Here is a 15,120-nt window from a genome sequence, read left to right on the forward strand (position 1 = left end):
ATGGAAATATAAGTAAGATTGATGGAGTGCGATCATGTATTAAGGTTGAGGAAATGTGAACATTGAATGCGATATTTCATTTCTGTTGTTATAATTGAAAATTCAATTTTTATTCGCTTATAATAGGGTCTTTCTAAATGATGGACCCATTTTCAAAAATTGGTATTTATTAAAGTAATAATGCAAAATGGACAACCTCTACACCAGTGGAAAGAAAAAGTCTCAAAGTTTTTTTAATATCTTACAAATGTTCAATGTGGCCTAGAAATGTTCTTCATCCTAGAATATCTCTGGTCCCTATCCTATTGAGAGTGTTGTCATGCCGTCGGCTTGTGCCGCTTGCTAGTCCTGGTTGGGTCGGTGTGGGTCCGGATTGATCGGGTGTGGCCAGCATTGATGATGCTGCCTGGCGTGTTGACAGTCTTGATAATACTAGAGTGAAATTTTCCATTGACTTAGCTTTCTGTCACTCTTTCTGTCCATCTTTGCTTTCTCTTTCTGGTCTTCCTTGACTGATTTCTCCCCTTTTCTTCTTTCAATTTCTTTTCACTATCCCTTTCCATCTAACATGTGGGATTGTAACTCGGGAATTCGTTCCCCCCCCCCCATCAAGGTGCGCCTTGAATAGTCAATTATGCTAAGTCTTTTGGGGAAAAAAATACACCGTCAGTGAGCGGGCTGAGAAGTTGCCATTCGGATCCGGTGGGGCGACACTCACAAGACAGCTGAACGCAGCGCCTGACAACTGCGTGTCCATCAGCAAAAATGAGCTCAAATCAAAGAGAATAACATACTCTGCAGCACATACTATATTCAAGTAATTCAAAGACATATTAATTATAATATAATATAATATATATAATTATAATAATAATATAATATATTCAGAAGACATACTAATTCAATCGTATCATCAGGAAAACTAAAATGTCTTACAGAAACAAAGAGAAAATCCCAATAATGGCATTGCAAGAGCTGAAATCAAAGAGAATAACATACTTTGTAGCACATAATATAAATTAAATCGTATCACCAGGAAAACTAAAATGTGTTACAGACATTTGTAATAAAGAGAAAATCCTGATAATGGCATTACAAGAGCTAAGAAATACTGATCAGAGTGCAATTGAAAGCCAGGGATACAGACTATATAAAAGAATTTCATGAAGAATTCCATGAAGGAAGTTATGAAGAATCGTGTTCCTAATTTTCGATGTGGTTTTTTGGTGGATCTGGAAATAATAGATTCTATTTTGGAATTCAAATCTCAGTCCTCCAGATTGGCCACTTTGACTTTAAAATCTGCAAACAAGATCTATACCTCCAACTAACAAGAAAAACAACATACGAAAAGAGCAGGAAGAACTTCAAAAGTTTTGGGATGAAGCAATAGTCAAAGTACCACCAGATCAAGGGAAAATTTTGGTAGGGGATTTCAATGTTCAATTGGAAAAGGAAAAGAGATTCAGAGATATTATAGGTAGATGGCCAGCACAGAAAAGAACCAACAAGAACGGCCTTCATGCCATTGAAATCTGTAGAAATAATTGTCTTATATCTGAATCAACCTGCTTTAAAAGATTTCCACATGTACTGAAAACATGGAAACATCCGGATTTTAGGAAAAGTGAGTGGCAAATTGATTATGTATTTATGGATAAGAACTTCCATAGAGAGATGTATCAGAATGTAAAGGTATTGAGAGGAACCGATTCCCGATCTGATGATTACATTGTCTAGATAAAAATCAAACTAACACCATCCAGAAGAAGAAGGCCGCCTGTGAGAGTTAAAAGAAGAATGAAACCAGAATCTCTGATAGGAAACGAAGCATATAAGAGAAGAACTGATTAAGAAGTGGGAAGCACTCAGAATTCAGACAACCTCGTTTCTAAACTTGAAATAATAGCAGAAGAGGGTGCTCCAGTAAAGCCTCGGAAGAAATACTTGTGGTAAAATGAGGAATGCAATCTTGCTGTGGAGGAAAGGCACATGGCTTGGATAAACCACCAAACACAGAAAATGGGAAGATCTTATGAGGCTCTTATTTGACAGAGAAAAGTGACCACCAAAGTTATTAGAAACACAAAACCAAACTATCACAAAGAGTCTTCAAATCAGATTGAAGAGTATTTTAGAAAGAATAAGTCGAGAGACTACTTCAAGGTGTTTGGAAGATTTCTGAAACGGTTTGAAACTCCAACGCTAATGTTCAGGTGCTCGGAAGGAAGAATGGCTCATAGTAATTCGAAAAATGTTGAAATACGGGCAGCATTATTCCACTAGGCTTTATAATATGGGAGGGGCCCACAGAGTTACTCTTAGTCGAAACTAGACAGGGGTTATTGCCCAAACCAGAGCAGGCAGAGCCAACATCTATCGATGAAGTAATGCAAGCGGTAACAAAGATGAAGGCATGTGGAGAGGATCAGATTTTTGCGGAATTATGGAAGAATTGCAGTCAAAATACATTAACAGAGTTGAATAAACATTTTGTGAGCATATGAAATGAAGAAATGCTTCCAGAGCACTGGACAACTGGTATCTTTCATGCACTCTTCAAAAAAGGAGAAAGGACAGATCCTAATAATTACAGGGGAATCACTCTGTTGGACTATACGTATGAAACTATTTCCAGAATAATCTTGAATAGATCAAGAGGTGTATTGGAACCTCAACTCGGGGAATATCAGGGAGGATTCAGGCCTTACATAAGTTGTACGGACCAGATAAGATTCTGGCTTTGAAGTTGATAATTGAGAACTTTAAAATCAATAAAAAACAGCTGTTTATAACATTTTTTGATTTCAAGAAGGTGTTTGATTGCATTCACAGGCCAACTTCGTTGAAGATTCTTGAGTATTATGGTCTACATCCAAAGTTGATAAAGATGATAGGATTTGCTTCGACAAATTCACAGTCAAAAGTTAAATTCAGAGGAGAGCTTTCTGAACCTTTCCCAATAAAGACTGGACTGAGACAAGGAGATGGGCTTCCCCCACTTCTATTCAATATTGCACTGGACTATATAATAAAAATTTGGCAAGTAGAAAACCCAGTGAGTACTAGGATAGGGGTAGGACGAGACGCAATAAAGTTCAATATACTAGGATTTGCAGATGATCTGGCCGTATTGTCGGTGAATATGAGAAAAGTTAGATCACAGATTGAGTGTCTTGAACGAATTTCACGGAAGATTGGTTTGAACATATCGTATGAGAAAACGGAAATTATAGCAATAGATCCTTTCTGTGTGGACAAGATCAAAATTAATAATAAAGAATTGAAATTGGTTGATCATTTCAAGTACTTGGGAGAAATTATTCACTGCAGATTGGAAGAGAACCGAACATGGCGGAACCGAATAATGAAAATGAAGAGAGCTCAACATTGGACTTGGAATATTTACAATAAAAAATGTCTCTCTATAAAATCAAAAATTCGCCACTATAATAGTGTCCGTCCAGAAGCGCTTTATGCGTGTGAAACTCTGTTTCAAATCAAAAATGAGATCAAGACAGATCACGTGAGCAAAACAGAGAGACGGTCCATAAGAGCCATCATCAATAAAAGTTATCAAAAGAATGGAGTCTGGAGAATTGCAACCAATGAGACAGTCTATGAGGAAGTAGAGCCCATCCTCAGTATAATAAAAAAACAAAGAATTTCCAATTTTTTCCATGTTCTGCTAGTGCCTGAGAATCGAGTTCTGAAACAGCTTGTAATGCGTAATTTAAAAAAGAGAAAATGTGTCAAGTATGTTGATGAACTGAAACAGGATCTTCAAGAAATAGGCTTGGAAGTTAAGGATGTCATTGATAAAGTGAAAATAAACCTTTCACTTAAAACACACATATTCAATTTGCCAAAAATGCACAGGGAGATTGTTATCACTGATGCAGAAAGACGACAGCGATCTGAGAGAATGGAGAAATATTGGGCTGATCGAAAAGCCAGAGAGCTTCAGAACCAAGGACGTTTTAAGTTGATTGACTTAAGTGGTCCAATGTGGCAAAAAATACGAAAAAAATACCAATTTTTGAAAATGGGTCCATCATTTTGAAAGACCCTATTCAGTCGAGACCTGTAAAGTGTATAATGATGATAATAATTTTTAGTAAAACGATGATCAGTTTGGAATGGTTTAGAAAAGCTGTAGGAGGTCACTCTATTTTTCATCAATTTAATGAATATCAGTGTCCCATAATGTAGAAGGGTTGAGAAAAGCTGCAGGAGGTCACTCCACTTCCCATCAATTTGATAAATATTAGTGTCTCATATAATAGAAAATTCGTTGAATGTACAATATTTCGTTGTATTCGTTGTCAAAAATTGGATGTAGGTGGAGACTTCCTATGGTTCAAGTAAGATGCCATAATCGTTTAAAATTCCTCCTTCTAATCACTTATCCTATGATCGAGGATTTCTAAAAAAAATATATGATTCATCTCTTTGCGGTGATTGTTTTGCCGCAACTAATCCATGCGTGAGGAGGGTCTGAATTGAAACACTTGCTAACAAAATGATAATAATATTTATCGACAATTTATTATTTGAAACATTTGTTATTATTTACAATATTTATATAAAATGTTGAGTTCTATATACAGCTTTCTTGTATGCGGTGTGAGGCGGTGACCACCTCGGGGCCAGTCTTGTGGTTGTGTAGACCGACACCAGGGCGCACCACTATCGAGTTGTTCGCCGTCACTCCTTTGTGCACGCGCAGGGTGCCGCAGTTGCCAACCTGCAATATCACATAAAAATATACAAAATTCAAAGATATATCCATTTGAATTATCAATTATATCCATAAATTTAAATAGGTATGATTCCAATAGCTTCCATAGTTTAAATACAAGAGATAGACACAAACTTAGAATTCCGTTGTACAGTCATACTGAATCACAAAGAAACTAGCACTTCACATCTATCAAATTATATGATTTCACACCTGACCACTTGAGAGTACTCACATTCATACAATTTAGAAAAGTATTAAAAGCAGTGTTAATTGATGAATGTTTGTACACCATACATGAATATTTTAGAGCAGATTGGAATCGTTTTATGTGATTTATATTCTATTTTATTGTACTGATAGCCTTCTGACTGATCTTGGTGTTTTTGTGTTTGTTTTGACTTACTTTAGTGATAAAAAATAGACGAAGTCCATGTATTCATGTGAATATTTTATGACCAATAAAATTCTATTCTATTCTATTCTAATTTCTATTCCTATTCCTATCCCTATCCCTATTCTCATTCCCATTCCCATTCCCATTCCCATTCCCATTCTCATTCCTATTCCTATTCCTATTCCTATTCCTATTCCTATTCCTATTCCTATTCCTATTCCTATTCCTATTCCTATTCCTATTCCTATTCCTATTCCTATTCCTAATCCTATTCCTATTCCTATTCCTATTCCTATTCCTATTCCTATTCCTATTCATAATCATATTCCTATTCCTATTCCTATTCCTTTTCCCATTCCTATTCCTATTCCTATTCCTATTCCTATTCCTATTCCTATTCCTATCCTATTCCTATTCCTTCCTATTCCTATTCCTATTCCTATTCTATTCTATTCCTATTCCTATTCCTATTCCTTTTCCTATTCCTATTCCTATTCCTATTCCTATTCCTATTCCTATTCCTATTCTATTCCTATTCCTATTCCTATTCCTATTCCTATTCCTATTCCTATTCCTATTCCTATTCCTATTCCTATTCCTATTCCTATTCCTATTCCTATTCCTATTCCTATCCTATTCCTATTCCTATTCCTATTCCTATTCCTATTCCTATTCCTATTCCTATTCCTATTCCTATTCCTATCCTATTCCTATTCCTATTCCTATTCTATTCCTATTCCTATTCCTATTCCTATTCCTATTCCTATTCCTATTCCTATTCTATTCTATTCTATTCTATTCTATTCTATTCTATTCTATTCTATTCTATTCTTTTCTATTCTATTCTATTCTATTCTATTCTATTCTATTCTATTCTATTCTATTCTATTCTATTTATCATATCCATTTTTACATGAATATTGATATTTCACGAAGATATATTGAATTTGTGAGAAATGTATCCATTTCATGTGACCTGAATGGATGGACAAACAATGAATGCATCTTATATTCAATTGCTTCCCTAATTTTACATTAATCAATCCCTGGGACTGAAATTATGGAAGCAAAATCAGAATTCACTGTTCTATGGAATGGAACAATCCTGGTTGTGATTATTTTGGGAATAATCATAATTTTGCATTATAATCAGACTTGAATTCAGGATTATATTTATCCACTTCATTTGACTTGAATAAATAAAAAAACAATTTATGTATGTGATATTCAATTGTTGCTTTCCTTATTTCACATTGATCAATCCCTGGGACTAAAATGATTGGAGCAAAATCAGAATAATAATTATTAACTCATTCTACTGTTTCATGGAATAGAAAATTCCTGGTTGAGATTATTTTGAAAATAATCTACATTTTATAAATTATAATTGGGCTTCAGATTGCGAGCTCCCAAATTCGCTTGTATTTCCAAAACATAATTGATTCAGTTATCCAACAATCGCAAATTGACTGCAGCAAGAGAGAAAACTCATTTAATTGATTCAAATTTGTGCTATGAGTCCAGTAGCAACTTACATTGTTGACTTGGTGATTGGAGTCTTTGGATGATTGGTGATGGTTCTGTAAGGGATGAGGCACTACTTCCATCCCACCCCCTCCACCATCCCCGCATTCTGTGAGGTCGGCCAGCTCCCCCTCATCGCCATCGTCGCCATCCCCACCATCATCGTCCTTTTTCCTCCGCCGCTGCGGGGGTGTTTTGTACATCTTCATGAATCCCTTCAGCGGTCGCCTCTCTGCGAACAGAAGCACGTGATCTACATTTAGACAGAAAAAATGAAAAGGAGGATAGTTGAGAAATAACGAATTGAGAATCTACTGTTGCAGATATTATACCGAAGGAAGTGGAATGATAGAAGTGGTCTTTATGCCTGGATTCAGCAAGTTCGTTCAAGACATTTGAACAAGACCAGCCGGGTTCAATTCACAAAAGTGCACTGGAATATTATAATATCATCGATAGTAACACCATCGAATCCTTCATGTTCCAGTGCACTCGTTGTAAAGCGTACCTGATTCGACCAAGTCAAATGTCTTGACCGAGCTTGCTGAAACCGCTCATAAATGTTTCTATCCATAAGAAATCAATCAAGGGCTGTTCACTTTTAACTCTCAAATGGCGTTATAGGATTAATTGGGAAGGTCTTATCAATCTTATGACAGAAATCAATCAATCGATTTTATAATATGTATTTTATATGTAGTCACGTGATCACTATCACTATTTGTCAGTTAGCACTATTTGTCAGCAGCCACCAGACATTTCACTCATGACAAGTCCATATAGTACAATGCTTGTTTATTCCCTGAATAAAAATGATTTTCTACATTTTGTTCTATCGTATGTTTCAATTCAACGTTTCATTCAATAGCTTCCATTTGTTGGTTATACTGTTTTATGTTTCAAATGTCTTGATCGAGCTTGGGGAAACCGGACATAAATGTTTATATCCATAAGATATCAATCAATCAAGGGCTGTTTACTGGTATCTCTCAAATGGCGTTATAGGATTAATTTATTTAAAAGGTCTTATTATTCCAATGACAGAAATCAATCAATCGATTTTATATGCAGTCACTGTGATCACTATCCAATTAGCACTAATTGTCGGCAGCCACTAGATATTACATAATATAATATAATCTCTATTATAACATACACAATATAATCTCTAATATGCAGAATTTTCATTTGTATGAAAGTTCATCTATTGTATCTAGTATCCGAAATATTTGATTTCACAGTAGCTTTAATTAGAGAGATTTCTGCTCAATGCCGTTCATCCGATTTTATATGATCCGAATGGAGGTAACAGACTGATAACATTCAATGATAAGCTGTATTAAATTGAACTCCATATGATAGGAAACTGTGAGGGAGACGGTGTATATCAAAAATGTATGATACACAATGTCTATTAAGTTCAAAGGACGTCTGCATATAATGGGTGATTTCGTCTCGCATGGAATATGGGTAATCGGAAATTCACAGTGATAATAAATTGTCCAACAATGTCTTGTCTTGCCTTGTGAAGAAACTTTCACTTGAAGAACGATCCATTATCGTGATGCATTACGCCTTGTGATAATATAATGAAGTCGGTTATTTTAATATATGTTTATTTCATAGTGCATAACATTTTTAATTGATTTCATGCTGACAATCAATCAATATTATTACAGATCACCAGTTACAAAAGGCATGAACAGTGAGTTTGACTTCAACTAAGAAGAAATGAGACAACAATAAGGGAAATCACTTCTGGTTTTTTTCCTAACGCTTTAGAAGTTTATAATTTATAATCGTTAATTATGATTCGATATAGAGCTCTTAATAAATCCGCTACATATAGAAGATATCCCTTCATATCAGATGAAGGAACATATAGAGTACCCTTTCGGTCTCTTTGTTTCAAACTCAATATCAACACAACTTATATTCCACCATACGGATTATAAAAACCGTGCATGAAAAGAGAGAATGGGAGAAACCTATAAGTGGATAGCTATTTTAAGACCATCCGGGAATAAAACGAGATGAATGATCGATGAAAGACAACCGACAAGGTTATTGCCGTGGGAAGTTCCTGGTCTGCTCACTAGAGCGCACTGATCAAACACACGCGTTCTCCCGCCTTTTCTAATTTTACAACCCCGACCTATTCTCAATGAACTAACCCTCAATGAATGAACAAACTCCAGGATAGCATCCGCTTGGGAATAGCACGGGTTGAGTGGGTGAGTGACTATCCTCTTGCGGGGGATGATCTGTTCCTCTAATGGCTGGGAATAGAAAATTTCACCCACAGCCCGTCTGAGATTACAGCAGAGGCCTACTCATTTACTTTTCTGGTCCGAATGTGTAATTCGATGGAATGGATGCAGTGCGAGGGCGAACACTAATGTCAAGCCTACGATATATTATGTAATAATAATATAATATACAAATTTCCCTGTTACACGATGAGTGAACATTCGAATTCTACATTTTCTAGCCTCATTGAATCTGTTTCTTATTATGCTACCTACCAAGAGTTCTTCAATGTTTAAAATAATGAGGCACGAAGTGAATACTGAATATGAATTGGAGCTATCAACTCTGTTGAATAAAAAACATGTAAAGCAATGAGGCTATCAAAATACCATTGAAGAACTATCAAAATAGTGAGATGCTCCAGCAATTAGGATATGAGAGCTGATTTTATTGGAAGCATAATAAATGACAACTCAATACCCAGCTTTCGTATCATGAGGAACATTGGAAACCGATTCAAATTTCAATTCTAGCTCAATTTCGCTGTGATTCGTCAAAAAATTCGACAAAAAATAATTGATTATATTCTTTATTGAAAATACACCTTGTAATCCCAATGCTTTATTGACGTTGATGATCGGCTCAAGCACTTTTTCTCACTCAGCTAAGTAGCCTATGATTTACGCATGCAGAAAATGTCAAACTTGACGGATCAATTCAAGGTTCACATTGTTGTCCTTTTCCTATCAGAATAGTCACGATTATATTACTGAATGCTGTAATAATTTGTGAAGAATGAATAATTAGAAGTTATTCAGCAAGGGGTCGGATATACTCGGTCAGTCATACGAAAAGCTCTTTATTCTGAATCAGTTTTCACTGTATTCCTTCAAGAAAACCATCAATAATGGAATTTTTCTAATTAATAATTTCTTACAGCTTATTGATAGGTGTGAAAGTTGATACTGACCATATTTGTTGGGTATGATGTCGGGATCAGTGTCATCAGGGGCGGGGGAGCGGTGCGAGGGGGGCGGCGTGGAGTTGTTGGGTGCAATGAGCACGGCACCATGGCAGGCATCGTCACCGTCCACCGCCTCCAGCTTGGTGCCTCGGGGGCCGAGTCGTCCCCTGCCCCCCGAGTGCCGCCTCCGGCACAGGGCTACCACCACACAGCACACCACCACCAGCAGGGCGGCCGCCAGAGCTGCCAGGCCCGACAGCAGTTGTGTTGGTACCACTGCTGCATTATCTGAAAACAAGTGGAACGTGATTAAATGTTCAAGATCTAAAATGTTCTATTATTAGTATAGGGACAAATACATCAATATTTTATAGCATTATTCTTTATTTCTCTTATAATTTGGGAAGTCATCTGAATTAGAAAGAAGATAATTATAAGGTCAGGATTCTTTTGGTGCTTGGCTCACATCTTAGAGGGAACACTTTTTTTGAGAACTTTGTGTCATTAACGCTAGAGGAACGGAGGGTAGACTCATTCCCACAATTATGTTATTCAATGAACAGGTTCATTACAGTACATCTCAATTATCGAATAAGAATATCCATCAACTAATTCCAATTCAAAACAATATTGAACTCTTGCAGCAGTAAAACTGAAACGTTTTTGAAAACTAAAAACTAAAGAACAATTTTTCGATTCCTTTCCTAAATCTGTGTTTTAGATTTATGTCGTGATCCTTATCCATTTGGGTAGGGTAGGATGATCAATTTCTTCAGCTCAAAGAAAGACTCTATCAATTATGTTCCTTTAGTTTTTCCAATTGTGACTTTTTTGCACAAATCTATTCAATCGGACCTGAGTCTGATTTTCCAAGTATAAGAGGAATAGAGTCAGAATCTAGTAGATACAAGTACTTTTCCATGAAATATTATTGATTTTATAATGCTACTTTGAAAAAACAAAAACCAAGGCGAAGTCATGCAAGGCGGAGAGTGAGAATCTTGTCAACCTCAACAACGTTATTCAAAATTGGGCAAGTTGATGCATATTCCTATTGGTTATAGTTGAGGTCACTTCTCTGTAGATGAAGTAGTTGGGACAGTCAACTAGCAAGTTAATTTGCGAATATTGGCGGAGGGAGCAGTGACACATCAAAGCAGACAAGCACAGCGAGCAGTGATGATTGAGGGGCGGAAGGCCAAGGAGACGACGTGAGTCCTTGGTCCTTGGTGCTTGATGCTTGGTCCTTATTAGGCCAGAGTGGACCTCCTTGATTGGGTGCGCGCGCATCGTCAAAGGCTCAATTTATCGTTGGCCGTGAAGCGGCGAGTGTTTGATCGCCGCTGGTAATTATCGCTGATGAATTCGGAGCAGCTCAAGTCATGCTGCTCTGCTTGCCACTTCACTTTGTAGAACAGCGCGCAGTCAATGTAGAGCTCTGCAGATGATAGACAAGAAACACTAGTGGCTGGCCATTTGGGGTCGCCAATACTTTCCTCCTATGATTTACAGAAAGCACAAAATTTTACCTCAAAAACAGTTCTTTTGGTGATGGAGCACCTCCTTTTTCGAGTAATAATCGATGAAGGCATTCAAATTCAAATATCAATATCAAATAGATACGAGTATTCCAGTTGATAGACCACAAATTCAAATTGATAAGACAGTGGCCATTGAAAAAACATTATTGATGAATGACCATATATTATGATATTATAAAGAATATGTGATGAATAATTATGATTATTTGAGTAATAATATATATTATCATAGGAATGTGATGTGATGAGATCACCTTTGAGGAGACTTACAAAAGATAACTTACCCCTTTATCTTGCAATCCCCAACCAAAATTTATGATGTTATCAATACATCAATAACAATAGAATAAAAATATCATCATACAGATTAACATGTTCCACTGTTCTACTTGCATAAAAATTTCTTAGGCCTACATTGAGAAAGCAGGAGGTGTAGTTCCTCATTCTTTTTCAACACAAATTCATATGAGAAGCCTACTTCAATTTCCCATGGATGCTTCTAAGATCATTGGTACCTATACATTGTTCCTACATTGGTTTACATTGCAAGAAGTGTCAAATTACTTCCAATCTGAGAATGGGTTTCTGGAACAGAATCCAGCTTTTTCATGATGATGGAAACATTCAAATTTATATTGTGAAAACAACTTACATGAAGAAATCCAAACTCTCAATAATTGAAAAAGTCATAGTCACATAAACTGAGAGAAATGATTGGAGTAGTGTTGGAAAAGTACTCTGTTATCCAATTTTTGCATATCAATTTCCAGAGAAAAATTCATTTTTTTATTTTTTTCACAATCATTTCCTTCCTCAACTCATCCTGGTGAAAAATATTGATTCCATGAAGAAAATATTGCCAAAGGGATAACATTGAATATCGCTCGCATCGCATCTGGATGTATGCATTGGGATTAAGTGCGGCTGGATTGTACCCGATTGAGAAAGTGAGATTAAATTTTTATTGCCACTGAACTGAGCAATTGCAGAATCCAACAGAGCAGCTCGTCTACTGCCCAGGGAATTCGTTTCGTCTCATCTCAATGAAGTTGAAGCGCATCAATTTCACGAGCCTATAAATTCGAAACTTTATGACGGTAAGTACAGTAATATGCGTTGCGTATAACTGCATGCACCAGTGTCGGGCTGCGAATGTTTTCAACTGCATGTTCAGCATTATTAACCTTTGATTGTTTGCATTTTTCAATGATAGTATGGATGTTTTTAACTGTTGAATAGAAACACAGGAGAGTATTGTGATGGACTATTTTTTCAATGAATAATTCAACACATTATTTTGAATCATTTTCTTGTTCTGGAGCTCGATGGACTATCCAGTCTGATTCACCTTACGTTATATTGTGTGGAATTCTGCTCCCAAGGGGAAATAGATGCCACAGAAAAATAATTGTAGACTTTGAGGTTATGAAAGTGAGCGTTGAAAATGATAGGTTATGTTGATATTTGCACTGTTATACGATAGCATAGGCCGTGGCTGAAGCAGAAGGAACAGTATATACTAAAAAGATCCAATTGAAAAAGTAATTGCTTAAACGGGTGGGTTGACGGTCCAGAAAGTAGCCGATTTTGGAACTAAAATCTTCTAAAATATTGCTATGGCTCAAGGTACAATGAAATGATATTAAATTGACTTCAATGCCAGTATGCAGTTCAATCTGAATCTGCTTGTTATAATCAATGCTGTCACCAGGATCAAGCAGAGATTCAAACTCTGGAATAAATTCACTGACTGGATGACGATCAGAATACTTAAAATCTAGTGTTTTACAGTTGAAGGCGATATCAAATCACATGAGACAACAAACCAAATGGCAACTCCATGCGAACCAGGTCTCTGATAAGTACTATGGTTAATGATATGGCACTGCATTGAACCTGAATAGTATACGTTTCGAGTACCGAGTGTAATATGGATGCTGTATATGTGATTAAATACCTCCCCTTAAAGCATTAGCCGGTTATCACTGCTGGATCCAATAAACCTCTGTATGGTAGCTTGATGGCAGTCGATCTGATTTGATTTTTGAGGATATCTCCAATAAAATGTTTTATTACTTGATAGGAATATCGACTACCATCTACCACCAGATGAAATAATGTTCTAATACTAATTAGGATTTTCAAGAATATCTGATTACTATAAAGCAAGTTGTGTCTTGCACGATCGATATGTGTCAGTTGAGAAAGAACGGATGCTTTCCGTAATGAAATAGATTTAGAGGAGTAAATGGACAAGATAAGAATACATTACTGAAATCGTTATAAATAATTGAATAGCAGAAAATTAAATTGGCAGATAAATTGGTTAGACAATATTTATATATATATATAAGTACTGATAATGACTAAATGATAAATAATAATGGAATTGAATTTTAAAATAACAATTACTGTTTGAGTAATGATATTAAACTGTTTGAATAAGCTGATTGATAACCCTTGTTAAGGGTCATACAACATTCAGAAACAAGTAGGCTAAGTAGGTTTTACAAAAGATATGATTTGATAATATTATAAATGAATAGAAAAATTAATACCTCAGGGTGAGGTTCGCCTAAGGAAATTGACCCTTTGACTAAGTACAGCGCGTAAATATTAAATTTTACTTATGAGGTAGGACTTATTCATATAATTTTCGGTACCCTTAAAGCTACAGTCATGACCTTTCCCAAAACGACGAATTTATACGCTGCATAATTTTCGCAGAATAGCGGAGATCTCCTTTGAGATATTCGAATAACTTACGTAGCCTTTTGTTTCCGTTTTGGTAGTTGAAATATTAGGCCGTAGAATATTTCGTACAGGCTGGATCCTTCACGCGTGGCGAAATTCGTTGATCAGAGCTCACTATTCAAATTTTAGGGACTCTTTAAATGAATTTGTAGAAATGAATATCACATATGATTTTAGGAACTTTAGAACAACTTCTAAAACAGAAAAACAAATATCAAATTACATTAAGACATAAATTAAAGCTTTAAAAATTTTAGATTGTGGACCAGGTCTGTATCCTACACGACGATTTGTCTAATGGCCGAGAGCCTTTCTCTCACAATTTCCACCTGGGTCTCTAAGAAATTATTGCTCTCCAAATTTGCATAATAATTCGGGATTGGTCAGATCCCATGACGTAACAAATACGCCAATTGAGTAGTGCAAATAGATCCAACTTTAAAGCTTTTATTGAAATAAGTTCCGTATTGTAAGCTGTTCTAAATTACCAGAATGTCCCTTTAAAACAATATAAAAACACATAATCACGAATACAAGAACATAAATACATTAATGAGAAAGATTTGAAGGTGGATTAAATAGAACTGGCACTAATTTTGTGAGCTTCAAATGCGCAGATTTGTAAAAAAATATAACATAATTCTAATAAATAAATTGATATGATAATGGACATGCATGTAACATCAACAATAAATATTTTCTTTTGTTTACATTGTTTTTTATATGATTAGATGTCAATCCGAAAGGACTATATATATCCTGGGCTTTGGGGAAGATTGAAAACTTTATAAATTAATTTAGCTTAATGACTACTATGAATTAATATTTGAACCCATTCGGCAGACGAATTTTGATATTTAAAAAACAATATAATTATTCAAGGTTGGTTGACACTGATAACAGACTATTAAGCGAGCTGCCTTCTGAATTGGCAAGTTGTTGGTACAAG

The 15,120-nt window shown here is 35.8% G+C and overlaps 1 protein-coding gene across 3 annotated transcripts in view; it reads right to left on the reverse strand.

The window, feature by feature from the left end:
- Positions 1-4,523: 4,523 nt before the first annotated feature.
- The window catches only part of LOC111047815 (hemicentin-1), a 482,899-nt gene continuing 472,302 nt past the window's right edge, over positions 4,524-15,120 (reverse strand). For 2 of the 3 annotated variants that reach the window (XM_039427127.1, XM_039427125.1), the window contains 3 exons: positions 9,883-10,164; positions 6,674-6,894; positions 4,524-4,747 (listed from right to left, as the gene is read on the reverse strand). In XM_039427127.1, the coding sequence (XP_039283061.1) occupies positions 4,601-4,747; positions 6,674-6,894; positions 9,883-10,164 (650 nt within the window). In that variant the 3' untranslated portion in view covers positions 4,524-4,600. Of the gene's footprint in view, positions 4,748-6,673; positions 6,916-9,882; positions 10,165-15,120 lie in introns of all 3 variants that reach the window. The other variant, XM_039427126.1, reaches the window with a different exon arrangement.

Source organism: Nilaparvata lugens, chromosome 4 (assembly GCF_014356525.2).
Source record: "Nilaparvata lugens isolate BPH chromosome 4, ASM1435652v1, whole genome shotgun sequence".
NCBI classification, from domain to species: Eukaryota; Metazoa; Arthropoda; class Insecta; order Hemiptera; family Delphacidae; genus Nilaparvata; species Nilaparvata lugens.